This window comes from Equus quagga, chromosome 5 (assembly GCF_021613505.1).
Source record: "Equus quagga isolate Etosha38 chromosome 5, UCLA_HA_Equagga_1.0, whole genome shotgun sequence".
NCBI lineage: Eukaryota > Metazoa > Chordata > Mammalia > Perissodactyla > Equidae > Equus > Equus quagga.
In genome coordinates this window covers 59,994,478-60,013,067 of record NC_060271.1, presented here as the reverse complement: position 1 = coordinate 60,013,067, position 18,590 = coordinate 59,994,478, and the positions used below count along the sequence as shown (strand labels likewise).

Here is an 18,590-nt window from a genome sequence, read left to right as displayed (position 1 = left end):
CCTGGTTGTGACCTCCCTATGACCCTGACCCTACCAGCTCTCTGGTCTCTCTAGGTAGATCAACGGCTTCCCTACGGGGTTAAGGACGCCACTACTCAGATCTTCAAGTCAACGGTGGTCCCCGTCAAAGTGGCCTACTTGCAGTTCTTCATCTACTGCGCAGAGGACCTTCATCTCAGTTAGAACCGGGGTGGCAGGGAGGGAGCGACTCTGAGGTGCCCTACATAGCGGCACCCTGGAGTCTCATGGGACTTCCCTGCTCCTCTTTGACACTAACCTAATTTGGGGTGGGAGAAGAGAGTAAAACTGAAATCCAACAAGAATTGTTTTATGAAGGCCCTGTAGACGCCCTTTAAAATGGGCCATATGCCCCTGACCTGTCTTTGATGCCCAGATAAAGACTCAAGGCTCCCTACACCAGCCCCCACCCCTGCTGCCATTATGTGCCATAACTCATAACGGCACGTAGAAATAGAGTGGAAATGGGAGAGGTTGCCCAGGGGGCACCAAACCAAATTATAGGGGAGAGTTTTAAGTTGTTCTGTCACCTCCATTTCCTTCTCCTAAAAAAAAAAAAATGATGCTGTCTCAGAAATCTTTTAACTTCTTGTTCACAGAGAAACACTACTCAGTGAGTCCTGCGTTGGAGGTGGAACTAATTGGGGAAAAGGTAAGAGTAGAAAAGGTCTGAGGCTTAGAGAAATTGTCACTTGGAAAAAAACGGTGTGGTGAAAAGAGTGGGTTGGTGGGCAGACCCCAGGAATCGTATCCCAGTTCTCTCATTAATGGGATGTGACCCCATTGGACCAGGAGCTCCCTGAGGGTGGAGGCCATGGCTGAGTCACCCTGTATCCCCAGAGCTGTGCCCACTGTCTTGTGTGGAGACATGCCACTGAAAACCAAATATGCAAATGCACAGATGAGTGAATGAAGGAATGAAACAACAGGCGTCAGCATGCCCGCGAATGCACAACCTTGAAACTGTCACCGTCCCCTTTGGGCCTCATTTTCATCATCTATAAATTGAAGGTTCTGGGCAAGAGAGTTGCTGACATTCCTTGAACCTCTATGAATTTGTCGTTAGTGCCAGCAAGTCAATTCTGAGTCCTAGGGACCCTGTGGACAGCAGAGCAGAACCTGCTCTGTCTTTTGCCACCATCCTCTCACTTCTGGTGCCATATCAGACCGTGGTCCGCTGCTATTCACAGGGTTTTCATGGCCAATTTTTTGGAAGTATGTGGCTAGGTTCTTCTTTTTAGTCTGTCTTAGTCTGGAAGGTCTACTGAAACCTGTCCACCATGGGTGACCCTCCTTGTATTTGAAATACTGGTGGCACAGCTTTCAGCATCACAGCAACATGCGGCCACCACAGGATGACAACCCACAGATGAGTGGTGTGGTTCCCTGACCGGGAAACGAACCCAGGCCGCGGTGGTGAGAGCAAACAGAATAGCACTTTCCAAAATGCCAATGTGCAGAAAAAGGATCCTGTGTTCAAACTTGGGGAATGATGGGTTAAAGTCAAACAGGTTTGTCTCAGGACGCATGAACCATCATTCCCACCATATTCTACCTATTAGAAGAAGTCATTAAATTCAGCTCATACAAGGGGAGGGAGATTAGTGTACACCTTTTGAAGGGAGGAGTATAAAGGATTTGTGGACATAATTTTAAAGCACCACACTGAGTATTTCTTTCCCAACGAGTGGTTTGGGTCCTCCTGATCTAGGTGAGATGCTCTTGGGCGGTAGGTGGCGCACATTTTTCAAAAATTTTAATATTTCTGTGTTTTTCTTAGTGTGTATTAAAACATTTAACTAATCCAACTAACCCTGGATTTCACTGACATGATTGCTTAGAAGAAGGCTAGGTTTAAAAACTAAGTAAAGTGATGCTCTGAAAAGGGGCATGCCCTTGTGTGCTGCTGCCATTGGCATTGTTTTTGCCCACTTTTCTGTTGGGATCTTAGTGTTTATCTAACAAAATCTATGTGTATGCCCTCATATAATAAAGCTGGTAACACTATATTTATTTTTAAATTAAGTCCATTGAAAGTTGATGGAAAAGTATTAAGGAATCTAGATCTGGGCAGGCACACGAAGGCCTGAAGTTGCCGCCGATGAGAAGTTATCAGAGTGTCTGCAGACCGGGGCCTCCCACGATCAGCCCTGTGCTGCAGGCAGCGTCCACCTGTGGGCTGGATGGGACGGGCTGGAAGGTGAGGCCAGCGGAGGGAGGAGGGGACAGGCTGGCACTGACACTGCTTTGGGATGTTCCCAGCTCAAGACAAACGTGCAGAACCATACCGAGAACCCGATATGGAACCAGATCTTGACCTTCCAGATTCAGGTACCGCTGTTCCCTCATGCCCACCTTCCTCCTCCTGCCCCACAAACGGAAGGGACAACTGGGTGGTTGAGTTGGGGTGTGGATGGAAAGTAGGGGCCAAGGAGCATGTGAGGGGAAGTTGGGGCTCTGCCTGATAGGGAGCATGAGGAAGCCCAGAACATATTACAGAAAACTTTACGCTATTTATCTAGTACTAAGAAATGAGTGGGCCATACAGCTGAACTTCCCAGAGAACTTAAATGTGCCCTTTCACCTATATTATAAAACAAAACAAGGGGCTGGCCTGGTGGCACAGCCATTAAGTTCACAAGTTCCGCTTCAGCGGCCCAGGGTCCGCAGGTTCAGATCCCCGTTGAGGATATGGCACCACTTGCTAAGCCATGCTGTGGCAGGCGTCCCACATATAAAGTAGAGGAAGATGGGCATGGATGTTAGCTCAGGGCCAGTCTTCTTCAGCAAAAAGAGGAGGAATGGCAGCAGATGTTAGCTCAGGGCTACTCTTCCTCAAAAAAAAAAAAAATCACTTTAAAGACTCATTCTAAATTGTATTGTGCATTTTCTTATCTTCTAGGCAAAGTAGCCTGAATATAATTATAGCTGTTTGTTGGTGGTGTAGAGGCGTCATGGGAACATAGTTATTCTGCAGGCTACATGTAGTACAGGGCTATTTGTTCCTGTACTAAGTGGCCCCGAGATGCTCTTCTTTGTGGGGTTCTGAGGTCTGATTTTCATAGCCTTTCAGTCCTCCTCAGTCACCCGTCAGCGGTGCGGATGCCCGTTCTCTCGAAGCCCTGGGAGAGCCTTGAGTGCCTCTGCCTCCATGCCAGCCTCCCGACCTGCGTGTAAAAGAAGAGCAGGCAATTCTGAGAGGGAACCGGAGTGCTCTCGTGAGGGGGAGTGCACAGAACTTTGTGTGGCATCTATTTGGTGACCCAGAGAGAGTTTCGCTTTTCTCGTATCTTGTATTTATGTGATGGGCAATTAGCTAACGAGCTCCCCTCTACCCTCCACCTTGCTTCTAGAAGCTTCCCCAATGTGCCTCCTGGTGAGTCATAATTTTTAACCATTCCTCATAATCCCCACCTTCTTGGGTGATTTTATAGACTCTTAGAGTAGGGGGAGATTTTAGAGGGGGCCTCGTCCATCCCCCATCCTTGTTCCCTTCCCCCTCTGCCTGGCTGTGATGAGACTCGTGGCCAGGATTCTCAGTTGCTCTGTGGATGCTCAGAGCCTTAGGAGTCCTCCCTCATGTTCAGCTGCCTTCGGGCTCAGAAGCCAGTGACACAGGCCAGGCCCTCCTCTGTCGTGAAAGCGGCCTTCCAACATTTGAAGATGTCCAGTCCCTGGACACTCCCCCATTTCCCACAGAACACAGTTTCTAGGGCTGGGGCCATTTGGATGCAGGCCTGATTGTCGCTAACCCTCTGGAGATGCAATCGGCAGATGGGAACTCACTCTGAAGTGGCAGGATGACCCACAGATAGTAGCATCTGAGGCCAGCTGGTCAGGGCCCAGCAAGGCAGGATGCAGAGGGGAGGCACTGGTGAAAACGGGGGTGTGCCAGTTTACAGTCCAAGGACCCCAGGACAGGAGGGAAATCAAGACAGGGAACTGGGAAAGGGGAGGAGAATCTCAACAGGGTGGATGAAAAGATGGCTCAGCCATGAATCAGAATTTGGAGGATTCAGAACCTTGGAAGACCTGGACGCCTGACGGCACCCGTCTCTCCACTCCCAGCGTCCTTCCTGACCCTGGCCATTTCCTCATTTCTTACACCCAGGCTGCTCAGCTGGAAAGCTCTTTCCCTACTGCCCCTAGGTCCCCAGCCTCTGCAGCAAGGGAAGAATGGACCAGGAGAGGGGAGAACTGGGAGGGCTCCCGGCTGTGCCCCAAGTACCGTGAGGGGGTGAGGCCTCAGCAGAGAGGATTTGGGCCCCACCCAGGCCTCAACCCCAGCAGCTCTGTTTTCCACACGGATTTTTTTGTGTTCATAATTGAGGGAAGCCTGTGGCAGAGTAGAGATAAGACTCAGAAGCTTGGGTTCCAATCCTGACTCCACCCCTTACTGTGTGACTGCGAGTAAGTCCCTCTGCCTCTCTGGGCCTCAATGCCCATTTGTAAATAGGAACAATCACAGCCCTCGCTGGGTTATGGCGGACTAGTGGTTAGGAGCTCTGAAGCTGCTTCAGCCCCTGCGTGTAACACAAGAACTTCAGGAACTCCATCTCTCTGTGCCTCAGTTTTCCTGTCTGAAAATGGGAATAACAGCACCTGGCTTGTGGGGTTGTTGGAAGGAGTCACTCAGTGATCCACATGGATCATTGAGCACAGGCCAGGGGACAATGGAAACCCTCCCCAGAGTGGCAGCTATTATTATTTATTCTTTGAAGAGATAGATGTCCTGCTGTTTAAAAGTCAACTGCTAACCCTGATGGAGACATTCCAGGCCCACAGCCTCCCCAGGAGATGGTTTGGTAAACATGCACTCGGACTGTGAAGGGCCGTGTGTGGACGGCCGTCATCGAGCCCACAGTCAGGCGGACCCGGGTCTTGCGGGTTCTGAGGCTCATGCAATTAGGGGGCTGCTGTAAGAACAAGAATACAAAACCATCATGGGACACGGTCCTAGGTCTCTCCCAGGGCCTCACAAAGGGCCCCAAAGCCAAAGGTCCGTAACCTCCCATGGCAAATCCATCTGGGCTGCAGTTACACGGTTCATCGGTAACTGAGCCAGGCCTCGGGCCCAGACCCAGGACTTCCCAACCGCTCTCAGTCTCCGCGAGGACCAGACCATCTGAGCGGGCACCCACTGCTCCTCTCGCCTTCCCCTTGCAGCTGCCCTGCCTCTCCAGCTACATCAGGTTCAGAGTCTTGGACTGGTGAGCAACCGGGCGGAGGCTGAAAAACAAGCGGGGAGGAGAAAATCAGAGGCGGCAGGGGCTCAGCTAGCAGCGTGTTTCTCTCCAGCCCCAGGAACAACTGCCGGGATGAGATAGGGACTGTCAGCCTGTCCCTCAACCAGATCTCATCTACCGGAGCAGAAACCGAAGGCAAGCGAGCCCCGGCCCCAGCCTGCCGCCTCGCCCACCGGCATCCTGGCCGCTCTCACCCTCTCTTCTTGCAGGAATGTACTCGGGATTCCTACCCTGCTTTGGCCCCAGCTTCCTGACTCTCTATGGGGGTAAAAAGGCCCCTTTCAGGATCCAGGAGGAAGGCACTGTAAGCTTCTCATGTCCGCTCTGGGGAACAGTGGAAGTAAAACTGACCACATGCAGGGCACTGGAGCCTGGGAAATGCCTGAGCAGGGCCCGGTCCTGGTTTCTGGCCGCCACACTCTAGTAGAGGTCGCCTGGTCTGCAGTAAATGGCCACATAGACACGGCACTTGTGCTGTGGCACAAGAAAGGCACAGATGGAGCGCTCTGGGTGTTCACGGAGGAGGGGGCATTGCCACGAGGCCTCGGGTAAGGTTTTCAACAGGTGGAAAGGACACAGGAGACAAAAGAAAGGGCACCAGTAAATGTGGAAAAGCATTGGATTATTTCAGACTGGTGATAAATGACAGAAAGCCAACTCCAGTCGGCTTCAACTCGGGGAATGGAGCTAGGAAGGACTCCGAGCGAGGCAGAGCTGCAGGAAGCGGGACGTCCGGCCATTAGGTGGCTCTCCCTCTCACTGCATCTCGCATCATTTTAGCCGGGGCCTCATTCTTTCCTACTGCCGGCAGGCCTCCCTGCTGGGAACGCGGCGGTGGAAGCCTTTAATAGGGAGGCCAGGGAGGCCTTCTAATTGGCCTCCTTAGGTCAATGTGTGATCCCCTTGGACCAATCACTGTCACCAAGGAGGCGGGGCATGCCCTGATTGGCCAGGCGGGGAGAGCCAACTCAGCAGTTACCACGGTCCCCTCCAAGCAGGATGCCTTTGTGGGGAACGCGGCACTTCGAGTGGGCCAGCAGGTGGACTGCAGCAGAGGAGCGGTGGGCCTAAGGGTGGAGAAGAGGGGTCAGGAACCAGGGGTTTCCTGGCACTGCCGCGTCTGGGGTTTCTGGAATTCCCCACTGGGATTGTGGGCGGCCCTGGGGAGGAAGTTGCAGACAGCCCCGTCTTTGGTGCACGGGTTTCCAGGGAGATTGGCCTGCTCTTTTTCTCTCATCTCTTTTCTCCCCATTTTCCTCCCTGTTACTAGATTATTCCCCACTCTGTTAAAGATGGTTTAGCTTATCGAGGCCGAGTCTTCCTGGAGGTAGTCACCCAAATCAAGTCCCGTCAAGACTCTAGGATGAAGGATCTCTCCAATGAAGTGACCAGTGTGGAGGTAACCACGGAAACAGGTAACCCAGGAAGAAAGAGGCCCGCGGCCTGCCCCGGATCTTCTGACACTGCAGGAGGCCCTGGCCACCAGCTGAGTGCACTGCTGGGTGCACGAGGATGTTTGGTCAACCCGCCTGAGTCTTCACTAAGTCCCTGGGGGGCTTCATGCTATGCCAAATCCCAGGAGGTCACGGGACCCAGTAAAGACAAGATAAAGTTTTGGTTTAAGGAATGTGTAATCTAGTTAAGGAGAAATGATGTTCAAAGGAGTTTGGATTTCTTCCTGAAGGCAGGGGAGGGCCCGTGGGGCAGGAGAGGACAGGAGGAGCAGCGTTAAGAATAGACTAGAGTGGAGTAAGTTGGGCCACTCACTGTAGAGAAATGGGCGTACAGTCACGGGGGAGGAGAGCTGGAGAGGAGGGAGCAAGTTCCAGAGACTCTTTGGAAACAGAATGGCCAGAGCCAGCGGTTAACGGGACCTGAGAAGTGAGGCTGGCTCCCCTGAACTGACGCCCGCTGCTTCCAGTGGCAAGGTGGTCAGGGGTGGCGCCTCACCATAGGCTCCCTGAAGGAGGAGCAGGGCTGGCAGAGGGGATGAATCCCACCTTTGACATGTGCTTGTGAGACACCCACATAGACCAGTCCCCAAGGCTGCTGGACAGATGGGTGTGTCATCAGCACACCAGGATCTGAGCCCCTGGTTGTGGAGGAGTTGCCCAAGGGGAGTAGGCGGAGTGAAATGAGAGGAGAGCTGAGGCTGGAGCCTATCAGGATGCCACAGCCGAAGAGGCAGGTGGAGGAGGAGGAGGGGTTTGCAGAAGAGAGTGAGGAGGAGTCTTCAAAGAGGAGCACTGAGGCAGCCTCCGGAGGGGAGAGTTGCAGACAAGAACAATTGGTGATCTGAATGTGGCAGAGAGAAAGGGTGAGGACTCAACAGTGTCCCCTGGTTATTAGGAGGGCTTCAGTAGCTTTGGCTCAGGAGAGAAGCCAGGCCACAGTAGGTGGGAGGGAGAGGTTGCAGATGGTGCATAGAGGCAACTGCATAGAAACTTGGCTGGAAAGTGGAAGGAGACAAGAGCAGGCAGTAGCTGTATAAGGGCTGAGAGGGGAGAAGGAGGGTTATTTTTTTAAGACAGGGTAGACGTGAGCTACTGAGCAGACTGGGAGAGTGCAGGAGTAGGCAGAGGTTGGCAACAGAAATGAGAGAGGGGCTCACATGATGCAGAGAGGACCCCGAGCAGATGGGAGACATGGTGGGAGGGGGCTGGAGAAGGGCCAAGAGCAGATGTGCGTGTGTGTGCAACCTCCACCACACACTCCTGCCCACACTCTGTCTCATCCAAGGAGGGCATTTAGGCAAAAAGGAGAGGGATGGGGTGGCCCAACGTGGGTGCGGGAGCCCAACTCAGAGCCCAGCCTGACCAGGGAGAAGACCCTCGTGGCCAGTTTCAGGAAGGGAAGGAAGCAGAGCCGGCTGGGTGGAGGCGGCCAGGTGATGGAGGTGATGGAAGAACTGCCCTTGATCTGCCCTGAATGGGAGTCAAGGGAGGGTTTTGAGGGGGGTGCGGAGGTCAGTGATAGTCTAGCTTACCCTGAAGAGAAGCAAAGACAGCTTTTGAAAGAAACAGGGTACCTCGATCTTGCCTCCCTGACTGTGTCTATAGGCTTGTTCATCCTATGGCTTATGTACTGGGAATGTGGGGGGTTATTGTTTTAGAAGCAACAGTACCGCCAAAAGTATGGGCTGTGCGTCATCTTCCTTTCCTGTACCATGATGCCCAACTTTAAGGACCTGATCCAATTCGAGGTCAGCATCGGCCACTATGGAAACAAGATGGACCTGAGCTACAAGCCTCTCGTCTCAACCACACAGTACAGCCCAGTGATATATGATGGTAATAGTCTGAGCCAACCACAGAGTAGCAAGCATCCATCGCATGCCAGGCTCTGTGCTAGGCCCTTCTAAGGGCATTTGCGCATGGAACCTTCACAGGCATTGTTAACCCACATTAGAAAAACGAGCTTCGGGGGCTGAAGTCACCTGCCAAACACTGCACAGCTAGTAGGTGGTGAACCCACAAGAGTTGAAACTAGGTCTTGACTTGAAGTCATCTCCACTGCATTCCACACTACTATTATATTCACTGCTACTCTGAACCACTGCCAATCCATCCATGCAACTACCATACTCTATTCATCTGCCCACCTTCTTCCCCCTTTTTTTTTTTTTTTTTTTGCTGAGGAAGATTCACCGTGAACTAAGATCTGTACCAATCTTCCTCTACTTTATATGTGGATGGCTGCCACAGCATGGCTGAGTGGTGTGAAGTCCATGACCGGAATCCAAACCCACAAACCCACGCCACTGAAGCGGAACACACCAGACTTAACCGCTATGCCACAAGGCTGGCCCCTCATCTGCCCACCTTCTATCCATCCATTCATCCATTCCTCTGATACATACTTAGTGGATAGCTACCTGCAGCTCTCAAAGTGCAGTCCCTGGGCTGGCAGCGTCAGCATCACCTGGGAACTGTTAGAAATGCAGCTTCTGGTCCCACCCCCGTCCTACAGGATCAGAAAATCTGGGGATGCGGACCCACAGTCTGTGATCTAACAGGATAAGGACCTCCAGGTGATTCGGATGCATGCTAAAGTTTGAGAACCACTGCTCTAGAAGAAGGCTGTCTCACTTTCATCCTCCCCAGCTTCCCCATCTTGTCACCCATTGAGAGCCTTTCCATGCATCCCTCTTCTCTACCTGGTTTTTTAAGAACAGACTTATTGAAATATAATTCACACACCATACAATTCATCCTTGTAAAGGATACAATTCAGTGGTTTTAGTATATTCACGGAAGTGTGCAACCATCCCCATGGTCACTTTTAAGACATTTTCATCAGCCCAAGAAGAAACCCTGTACCCTCTAGCAGTCGCTCTATTTCTCCCCCCATCTCCTCAACCTTAGGCAAACACTGATCTACTCTGTTTCTCTAGTTTCCCGTTCTGGATATTTCATATACCTGGAATCGTACAATATGTGGTCCTCGGTTATCAGTTTCTTTCACTTAGCATAACGTTCCACTTGTCTTTAAACTATGAAGTATTATACAAAAAGTATATAAAATGTATATAATGTAGAGTTTAAAGAAGAAAAATAAAATGAGTACCCACAAACTCAGCTTAAAAGATAGAAAATTGTCAGCATCTGAGAAGTTGCCTGGACGCTCTTCCCAGGTCCCCTTACCAAGAAATACCCACCACCTGACCCTTGCGATAGTCACACCATCGTTTTCTTTTAAATTTTTACCACCTATGTATGCAGCATAAACACCATACTATTTTTGCATTTCATATAATGGAATCTTTCCGTCTGTATTCATCGGTTTGCATCTTTTGCTCAATATTAAATTGGTCTGTGTAGCTGAGGTTTGTTTTAATTTCTGTATATAGACCACCGTATGATTTTCCCACGAATTATGAGGTATATGGGGACAGTTAAGTTGTATCTTTGTTTTCTACTATAATAATTTTGTTATAAACATTCTCATACATGTCTCCTGGTCACAAGAGCAAGACTTCCTCTAAATTATATACCCAGGAGCGGAAGAGAAATTCAAAGCAAAAGCAATTCCAGCAAATTACGCTGTCATCAGCATATGGGATGAGAAGTCCTGTCCCTCTGCATTCTCACCAGTACTTGATGTTGCCCAGCCTTTTAATTTCTGCCAATCTGGTGGATAGAAAATGCTCTCTCTCATGATCTTGATTTGCATTCTCCTGATTAGGAATGAAGGCTGAGCCTCTTTTCACAGGTTTACAAACATTTGTTTTTCTCATCTGTAAAAAGCCTAGCAATATCTTTTATCCATTATTCTATGTGGCTTTGTTGTTCTTATTTGTACATTATTATTTGTACATTATTTTTTTCTGGGAACAATCTTTTGTCAGACGTGTGTCGTAAAGATCTTCTCCAAGTTTGGGGCTTTTCATTCTCTTCATGGTGACTTTTTATTTTTTTATTGAAGTATTACTTACAAGCAATAAAATGCATGGATTTTAAGTGGACAGTTTGATAAGTTTTGACAAATACATACACCCTTGTCACCACCATGCGTAGGAAGTTCCATCGCCCCAGAAAGCAGCATGTACCCCTTTCAGTCAATCTCCCCAACCTCTGGGAGGCAGTCATTGTTGTAACATCTATCACTATGGACTGTTCTGCTCGTGCACACCTTCACCTAAGTGAAATTGTACATGTGGTACTTACTCTTTGTTTTTCTCTGGCTTCTTTGGCTCAGCGTAGTGTTTCAGATATTCATCCGTGTTGTTGCATTTATCAGTATTCTCTTCCTTTTTATTTCTGATAGTATTCCATTATACACATATGACAGTTCATTTATCCATTCCTTGATTCAAGTTTTTGGAGTATTATGAATAAAGGTGCTATAAACATTTGAAGGCTTTCTGTGGAAATGTGCTCGCATTTCTTTTGGGTAAATATCTAGGGATGGAATTTGGGTTTTATAAGAAAATACCTAACATTTTTCTAAAATGGTTGTACCATCTTACACCCCACAGCAATGTTTGAGAGTTCCATTTGCTCCTCATCCTTGTCAACTTTGGCTATTGTCAGTATTTTTCATTAGAGTCATTCTAGTTGGGTCAAGTTGTACCTGTAGTTTTAATTTCCATTTCTGTAATCGCTAATGATCCTGAGCATCTTTTCATACTCTCATATCTTTCTCTAGTAAAGGGACTGTTCAAGTCTTTTGTCTATCTTTCGTTCGGTTGTTTGTCTTTTTATATTGAATTGCAAGAGTTATATTTTGCATGTCCTTTGCAGATATATGTTTTGCTAATATTTTCTTTCACTCTGTGGCTTGACTTTTCAATTTCCAAGCAGTATCTTTTGAAGATCAAAAGTTCCTAATTTTGATGAAGTCCAATTTATTGATTATCTTTTCTTTTATGGTGGTACATTATGTGATCTAAGAAATATTTGTCTACTCCAAGATCATGAAGCTGTTATCCTGTGTTTCATTCTATGTTTTGTAGTTTTAGCTTCTTTGTTTAGGTTTATAATCTAACTTGACTTAATTTTTTGTATATGGCATGAGGGAGGGGTCAGGATCCTTTTTTCTATACAGACATCCAGTTCAGTACCATTTGCTGAAAAGACTATTCAATCCCCCATTGAATTACTCTGACACCTTTGCTGAAAATCAATTAACCATATATTGTGGGTCTCTTTCTAGAACCTCTGTTCTGTTCCATTGATCTATTTGTCTATCTTTATGCCAATATCACACTGACTTGATTAGTGTAGCTCTAAAGCAAGTCTTGAGATCAGGTAGAGTAAATCCTCCAACTTTATTGTTCTTTTACAAAATAATACAATTTCTGACTATTTCGATTCCTTTCCATCTTCATGTAAATTTTAGCATTAGCTAAAAAGCCTGCTGGAATTTTCCTGTCTTCTTTTGTTTTAATCGAGTGTTTTTTATTTGTTTTGTTTTTGGTATTGCATTCTATCTCCTCCATTGACTTACTGGCTATACATCTATGGATTATGTTTAATGGATGCTCGAGAGATTACAATATTGATCCTTAACCTATCATAGGCTAACGAGTTATTATACTACTTCACATATAATAATGTAATTATTTAATTAATATATATTAATATAGTTATATCATTTTATACAATGCAGTTATAATAGTATAATTGCATTTTTACCTTATCTTTGTTACACATTCTGGAATTGCTTTGCTCATGTTTTGTTTAGGATTTTTGCATCTATATTCATGAGTAAGATTGATCTATAATTTTCTTTCTTGTAGTGTCCTTGTTTGGTTTTAATATCAAAGTTATGCTAGCTTCATGAAATTAATTGAGCAGCATCTCCTCTTTTTACTCTCTAGGAGCATTTGGGTAAGACTGGAATCATCTATTTCTTGAAAGATTGGTAGAACTCACCTCTAATTGTGAGCCTGGTGGGATTTTTCTGCAATAATTTAAATATAGATTTATTTTACTTTATTCAGCTTTTCTATTTCTTTTTAAGTCAATTTTGGTAAGTGTAATTTGTCTAGGAATTTATAAATTTCATCTAAGTTTTCAAAATTTTCAGCATAAAATTGTTCATAATATCTTTAAAACTTTTTATTGTGGCAAAATATATATAACAAAATTTATCATTTTAATGATTTTTACGTGTACAATTCAGTGCAATTACATACATTCACAGTGTTATGTAACTATCACCACTATTTCATCATCCCAAACAAAAACTCTACCCATTGAGCAATAAATTCCCTTTTCCCCCTCCCCCCAGCACCTGGTTACCTCTATTCTACTTTCTGTCTCTATGAATTTGCCTATTCTAGATGTCTCATATATGTGGAATCATATAATATTTGTCCTTTGCCTGTCTTATTTCACTTAGCATAAGGTTTTCAAGGTTTATCCATGTGTAGTGTGTGTCAGAACTACATTCCTTTTTATGACTGAATAGCATCCCAATTGTGTGTATATATCACATTTGGTTTATCCATTCATCTGTTGATGGACATTTCATTGTTTCCACCTTTCGGCTGTTGTGAATAATGCTGTTTGAATATTGGTATCCACATATCTGTTTGAGTCTTTATTTTTTAATTATTTGGGGTGTATACCTAGGAGTGGAATCACTGAATCATATGCTAATTCTCTTTAACTTTTTGAAGAAGCACCAAGGTTTCTTATTATCTGTTTAATCTCTGCAATATCTAAAAATATCTCCCCTTATTTTATGCTTTGTGGGGTTTGTATGTGTGTGCCTTCTTTCTTTTCTCTTGATAAGTTTTGACAGAATTTTCCAATCTTTTACTATTACAAACAATGCTACCAAGGTATAATCTTATTCATAAGTTATTTCACACGAGTCAGTATATCAGTCGGATAAATTTCCCAAAGTGGATTTGGTCAAAGTGTAGTTGCATCTTGGCAGTTACTGCAAAACTGTGCTGGTCATTTTCCTGTTTGCCTTCAGCTCCTCCAGCAAAGAGAGACTTTTGCATGCTCTGTTCTATATCAAGCTCCATTCTTGCCCTCCTTGCTCTACTCAGTATCTTAGTGGCTGGACACCTGCAAACTACATTTCCCAGATTCCCTTGCCGCTGATACAAGGTGAGATACTGTTGTTCTCTTCCCTCCCCTCCCCTCCCCTCTGTCTCTGTCTCTGTCTCTCTCTCTCTCACTGGAGGCATCTCAAGAAATAGCTGCATCCCTTCAGAGATCCCAGCTTCGGCTTCCTCCTCCTCCGTGGTTCCAGCCTTAGCTCAGGAGCCCCTCCTCTGCAATGCCACTACTGGTTGGGCATCGCCTTCTCCGTGGTTCCAGCACCCTGTGCGGCAACCTCAGTGATGCAGCTGTGGTTGTGCACGTGTCTCTGTTGACACCACTGCCTCCCTTTGTTCCCCCACCCTAGGAGTACTAGCTTCTTCCTCCTGTTACTAATCTCCGAGTAACCCCACTTTCCACTTTTTGATCTCTTAGATTTTTCAATACATTTTTTTAAATGTATTTAAATCCCTCTATTTAAAATATCTAGCATGGTCTTTTTCTTTTCCTGGCTGGCCCCTGACTGATAATCCTCCATAAGTGTTGTGTACCATTCTATACTCCCACCAGCAGTGTGTGAGCGCCTTATCAACAAAACCTGGTATAATCTTTTGGATTTTTTTCAATCTGATAAGTGAAAAATGGTATTTCAGTGTAGTTTTAATTTGTGTTTCTCTCATTACAAGTAAGGTTAGACATCTTTTTATATTTAAAAGTCATTTGTATTCTCCTTTCTGTTAATTGCCTGTTCATATAATTTTCTCTTTTATTCTATTGGGATGTTGGTCATTTTCTTATTGACTTCTAGGATCCCATCATATATTAGGGAGATTAGGCCTTTGTGATATGAGCTGTAAATATATTTCCTATATTTGTCTCATATTTTTGCTTACAGTGTTTTAGGGTTTTTTCCCGTGAAGACTTTTTTTCATGTACTCAAACTATTTCTTTTATGGTTCTGGCTTTTGAGTTATCATGAGAAAAGTCTTTTCCACTCCAAATTTATTAAGGAATTATCTCATGTTTTCTCCTAGAAGTTTTTGGTTTCTTAAAGTTTCATAACTCACACTTTTTCTTTTTCTGATATTTTTTCCCTATAAATCTCTTGATCTTTTTGGCCAGCTGCCCAAAGATTCTTTATCTTGTAAGTCCGGTAACTTCACTAGGATATGTCTAAGTGTTCGTCCTTCTAGGTCAGTTTTCCCTGGCATGTGGTGTACTCTTTCAATATGTAGATTCAAGTCTTTTATTTTGTTAGTAATTTATTTATTGGTAAAATTTACATATCATTAAATTCACTTTTTTTTTTACAATTCAATGACTTTTAGTAAATTTATAGAGTTGGGCATCCATCACCATGCCCCATTTTAGAGCCTTTCTATCAGCCCAAGAAATCCCTCATGCTTGTTTATAGTCATTTTCCTGTTCCCATCCCTAGGCCCACACAACTACTAGCCTATTTCTGCCTCTTTATATTTACTTTTCCTGGACATTTTATATAAATGGAGCCATACAGTACGTGGTCTTTCACGTCTGGCTTCTTTCACTTGGCATAATGTTTTTAGGGGGGTGGTTTTGGTGAGGGAGATTGGCCCTGAGCTGACATCTGTTGTCAATCTTCTTCTTTTTGCTTGAGGAAGATTGTCCCAGAGCTAACATATGTGCCAATCTTCCTCTATTTTGTATGTGGGATGCTGCTACAGCATAGCTTAATGAGCGGTGCATAGGTCTGCGCCGAGGATCTGAACCTGCAAACCCTGGCTGCCGAAGCAGGGTACGCGAACTTAATTACTACGCCACCAGGGCAGCCCTGAGGCATAATGTTTTTGAGGTTTATCCATGGTGTAGCCTGTATCAGTACTTGATATCTTTTTATTCCCAAATGATATTCCATCATACCATGTACCATTCACCATTTGTTAATCCATTCATCAGTTGTTGGACATATTTCTACTTCTTGTCTATTGTGAATAAAGCTGCTATGAACGTTTGGGTAAAGTCTTTGCGCAGACGTATGCTTTCATTTCTCTTGGATACACACTTAGAAGTGGAATGGCTTTTTAAGAAACTGCCAACCTTTTCTAAAGCGCCTGCACCATTTCACATTCCCTCAACAATGCATGACGGCTCCAGTTTCTCCACATCCTCACCAAGGTTTGTTATTTCCTCTTTTTCGTTATGTTTATTATAGTGGGCATGTATCTCATTGTGGTCTTAATTTGCATTTCCCTAATATCTAATGATGCAGAGCAGCTTTTTCTGTGCTCATTAGCCATTCATATATCTTTTTTGGTGATACATCTATACAAATCATTTGCCCATTTTTTAATTGGGTTGTTTGTCTTCTTGGTGGGTTGTAAGAGTTCTATATATATTCTGGATAAACGTCCTTTATCAGATATATGATTTGCAAGTAGTCCGTGGCTTGTTTCATTTTCTTAATGGTGTCTTTTGAAACATTTTTAATTTGAAGTCCAGTTTTTTTCTTTTATGGTGTCATATCTAACAACTCTGCCTGACCCAAGGTCATGAAGGTTTTCTCCTATTTTTTCTTCTAAAGATTTTACAGTTCTAGCCCTTACATTTAGCTCTATGATCCATTTTGAATTAATGTGCATAAGGATAGCTGACTTTTCAAGCACCATTTGTTAAAAAGCCTATTTTTTTCTCATGTGAGTTTTCTCAAATTATATTTTACAATATCCTGTTCCATTGTTTGGTTTTCTACTTGGGGCTTCGTTTCTGGGTTTGACAATTCTCCTTGGTTTTCTTCTCTGTCGTTTTCTCCCTAATCCTCTTTGACTCTTCATTTCCATTTTATTTTGGTCCCTTTTCTTATTTCGGTGCCTCTCACGGAACTGTCTGCAGGGTCTAATCTCCCTTGGGCTCCTTTTTATATAGTCTTTTCTGTGATGTGTTTGTTTTCTCTTCTACTTGTTTTCTGAGTTCCTGGCTCACATTTGTCACCTGAGCCCTGAGCTCGCTCTGGGAGTGTATTTTTGCTGGCCCTTTCCGCGCTCCGCTCCCAGCGGGCTGCGCCTCCTGCTGTCCTCTTGCCTTTCGCTCGCCCCCAGGTGGCTTCTCCTGCGCTTCTCCCCTTGAGGCTTCCACAGCAATCACGGTTGCTTTTGGCAGTCCTTATGTGTATTTTGAGTCTGCAGATTATATCTGTCTCTTTGTTTTACTGAAAATGGAGTTATTTTCTTTCTCCTTGTTGCTTTTGTATTCTATCCAAGAGTAGAAGAAAATTGCCAGTGTGTGTCCCCACGCTCATATCTGAGAAGCCCATTCACGGATAGACATCTTGTTTATCATTCTAATGATTCGCTCAGTGCCAGCGTCTGGAGCTGGTGTCTTCCAACAAGTCTCGGAAGTCATCAGATATTTTTCCTTTGAAAATTACCTCTTCCCCTTGTCTGTCTCTATTTTTTTTTTTTTTTTAGGAAGGTTAGCCCTCAGCTAACATCTGCCTCCAATCCTCCTCTTTTTGCTGAGGAAGACTGGTCCTGAGCCAACATCCATGCCCATCTTCCTCCACTTTATATGTGGGACGCCTACCACTGTGGCTTGCCAAGCGGTGCCATGTCCGCACCTGGGATCCGAACTGCCGAACCCCTGGCCGCCGAAGTGGAACGTGCGCACTTAACCGCTGCGCCACTGAGCCAGCCCCCCCGCCCCCAACCTTGTCTCTTCTATCTCCTTGAATTCACTCTATCCTCTGTGGAACTCCTCATTCTGTTCTTCATATTTTTAAATCTCTCTTCCCTATTTTTCATCTCCCTGGGCTGCATTCTGCATAATTTCTTCTAGATCTTCTAGGAAAGGCCTTGGGTAACCATTCTATTTAAAACTTTTTGGCAGCTCTTTATCCCGTTTCCCTACTTTATTCTTCTCCGTAGCATTTTCCCCCATTTGACACACTGTATTTTATGTATTTGTCGTTTTGGCCCCACCATTTTTTAAATTCTTAAGTCAGCTTCTGATTCAAGTATAACCTACCTGTGGGAAAATACACAAACCAAAGTGTCCAGCTCAATGAATTGTCACAAAGCAAGCACACCCACAGGCAACGTCAGACCGTGAGACATGGTCCTACCCCTCCACCCCCACCAAGAGCCACCACTCTCCTAACCTCCAATTTGTTTAGTCTGGTTTTTAACTTTATATAAAAGAAATCACATAGTATGTAGTCTTTTAAGTCTGGCTTCTTTTGCTCATCATTTTGTTTGTAAAATGCATTCACAGACTTAGATGCTGTCGGGCGTGTTGTAGTTCATTTCTTCTCATTGCTGTAGAGGATTCCGTTGTGCAAATATACCGTAATTTATCCTTCTGCGACGGAGGGAGATTTGAGTGGTTTCCTGTTTTGAACTACTGTAAACGGTGCTGCGATGAACATTTTCCTACAGTCTTTTGATGAAGCCGTGTATACCTTTGTGTTGGGTGCATACCACGGAGCAGAAGTGCTGGGTCAGAGTGTGCGCGTTGGTTCTAAGCTGCTCGTTTTCTTGCAAGTTTATCGGCGGGAATCCTCTGGGACTTGACTAAAGTTTCATGCTGCAGAGAGGATCTGCCTTTGCTTCCTCCAGTTACCTCGGGCCCTGCCACCCAGAGACCACTCTAAGTCTTCTCCAGACCACACAGGGGGCATGAATGCAGAATGCAACCTGCCTGAGGCCACACGCTTGTGGTGACAAATTTTCAGGAAAATATCCCGCCCCCTCTACCCAGATCCACGTTGGAGATTAGCAAGTTTCCTCTCTGTCTTCTGTACGCTGGATTCTTTCTCGGGGACCGAGGGTTTGTTTTCGGAGCGCCAGCTTTT

General features: G+C 45.4%; 1 protein-coding gene across 1 annotated transcript in view; it reads left to right on the top strand.

Annotated features, from left to right (window-relative positions):
* FER1L5 (fer-1 like family member 5) overlaps positions 1-18,590 on the top strand; it is a 53,613-nt gene that overhangs the window by 14,451 nt on the left and 20,572 nt on the right. The window contains exons 12-19 of the mRNA XM_046661981.1: positions 55-178; positions 618-670; positions 2,281-2,349; positions 5,185-5,228; positions 5,317-5,399; positions 5,474-5,568; positions 6,535-6,663; positions 8,377-8,554. Of these exons, the coding sequence (XP_046517937.1) occupies positions 55-178; positions 618-670; positions 2,281-2,349; positions 5,185-5,228; positions 5,317-5,399; positions 5,474-5,568; positions 6,535-6,663; positions 8,377-8,554 (775 nt within the window). The remainder of the gene's footprint in view (positions 1-54; positions 179-617; positions 671-2,280; positions 2,350-5,184; positions 5,229-5,316; positions 5,400-5,473; positions 5,569-6,534; positions 6,664-8,376; positions 8,555-18,590) is intronic.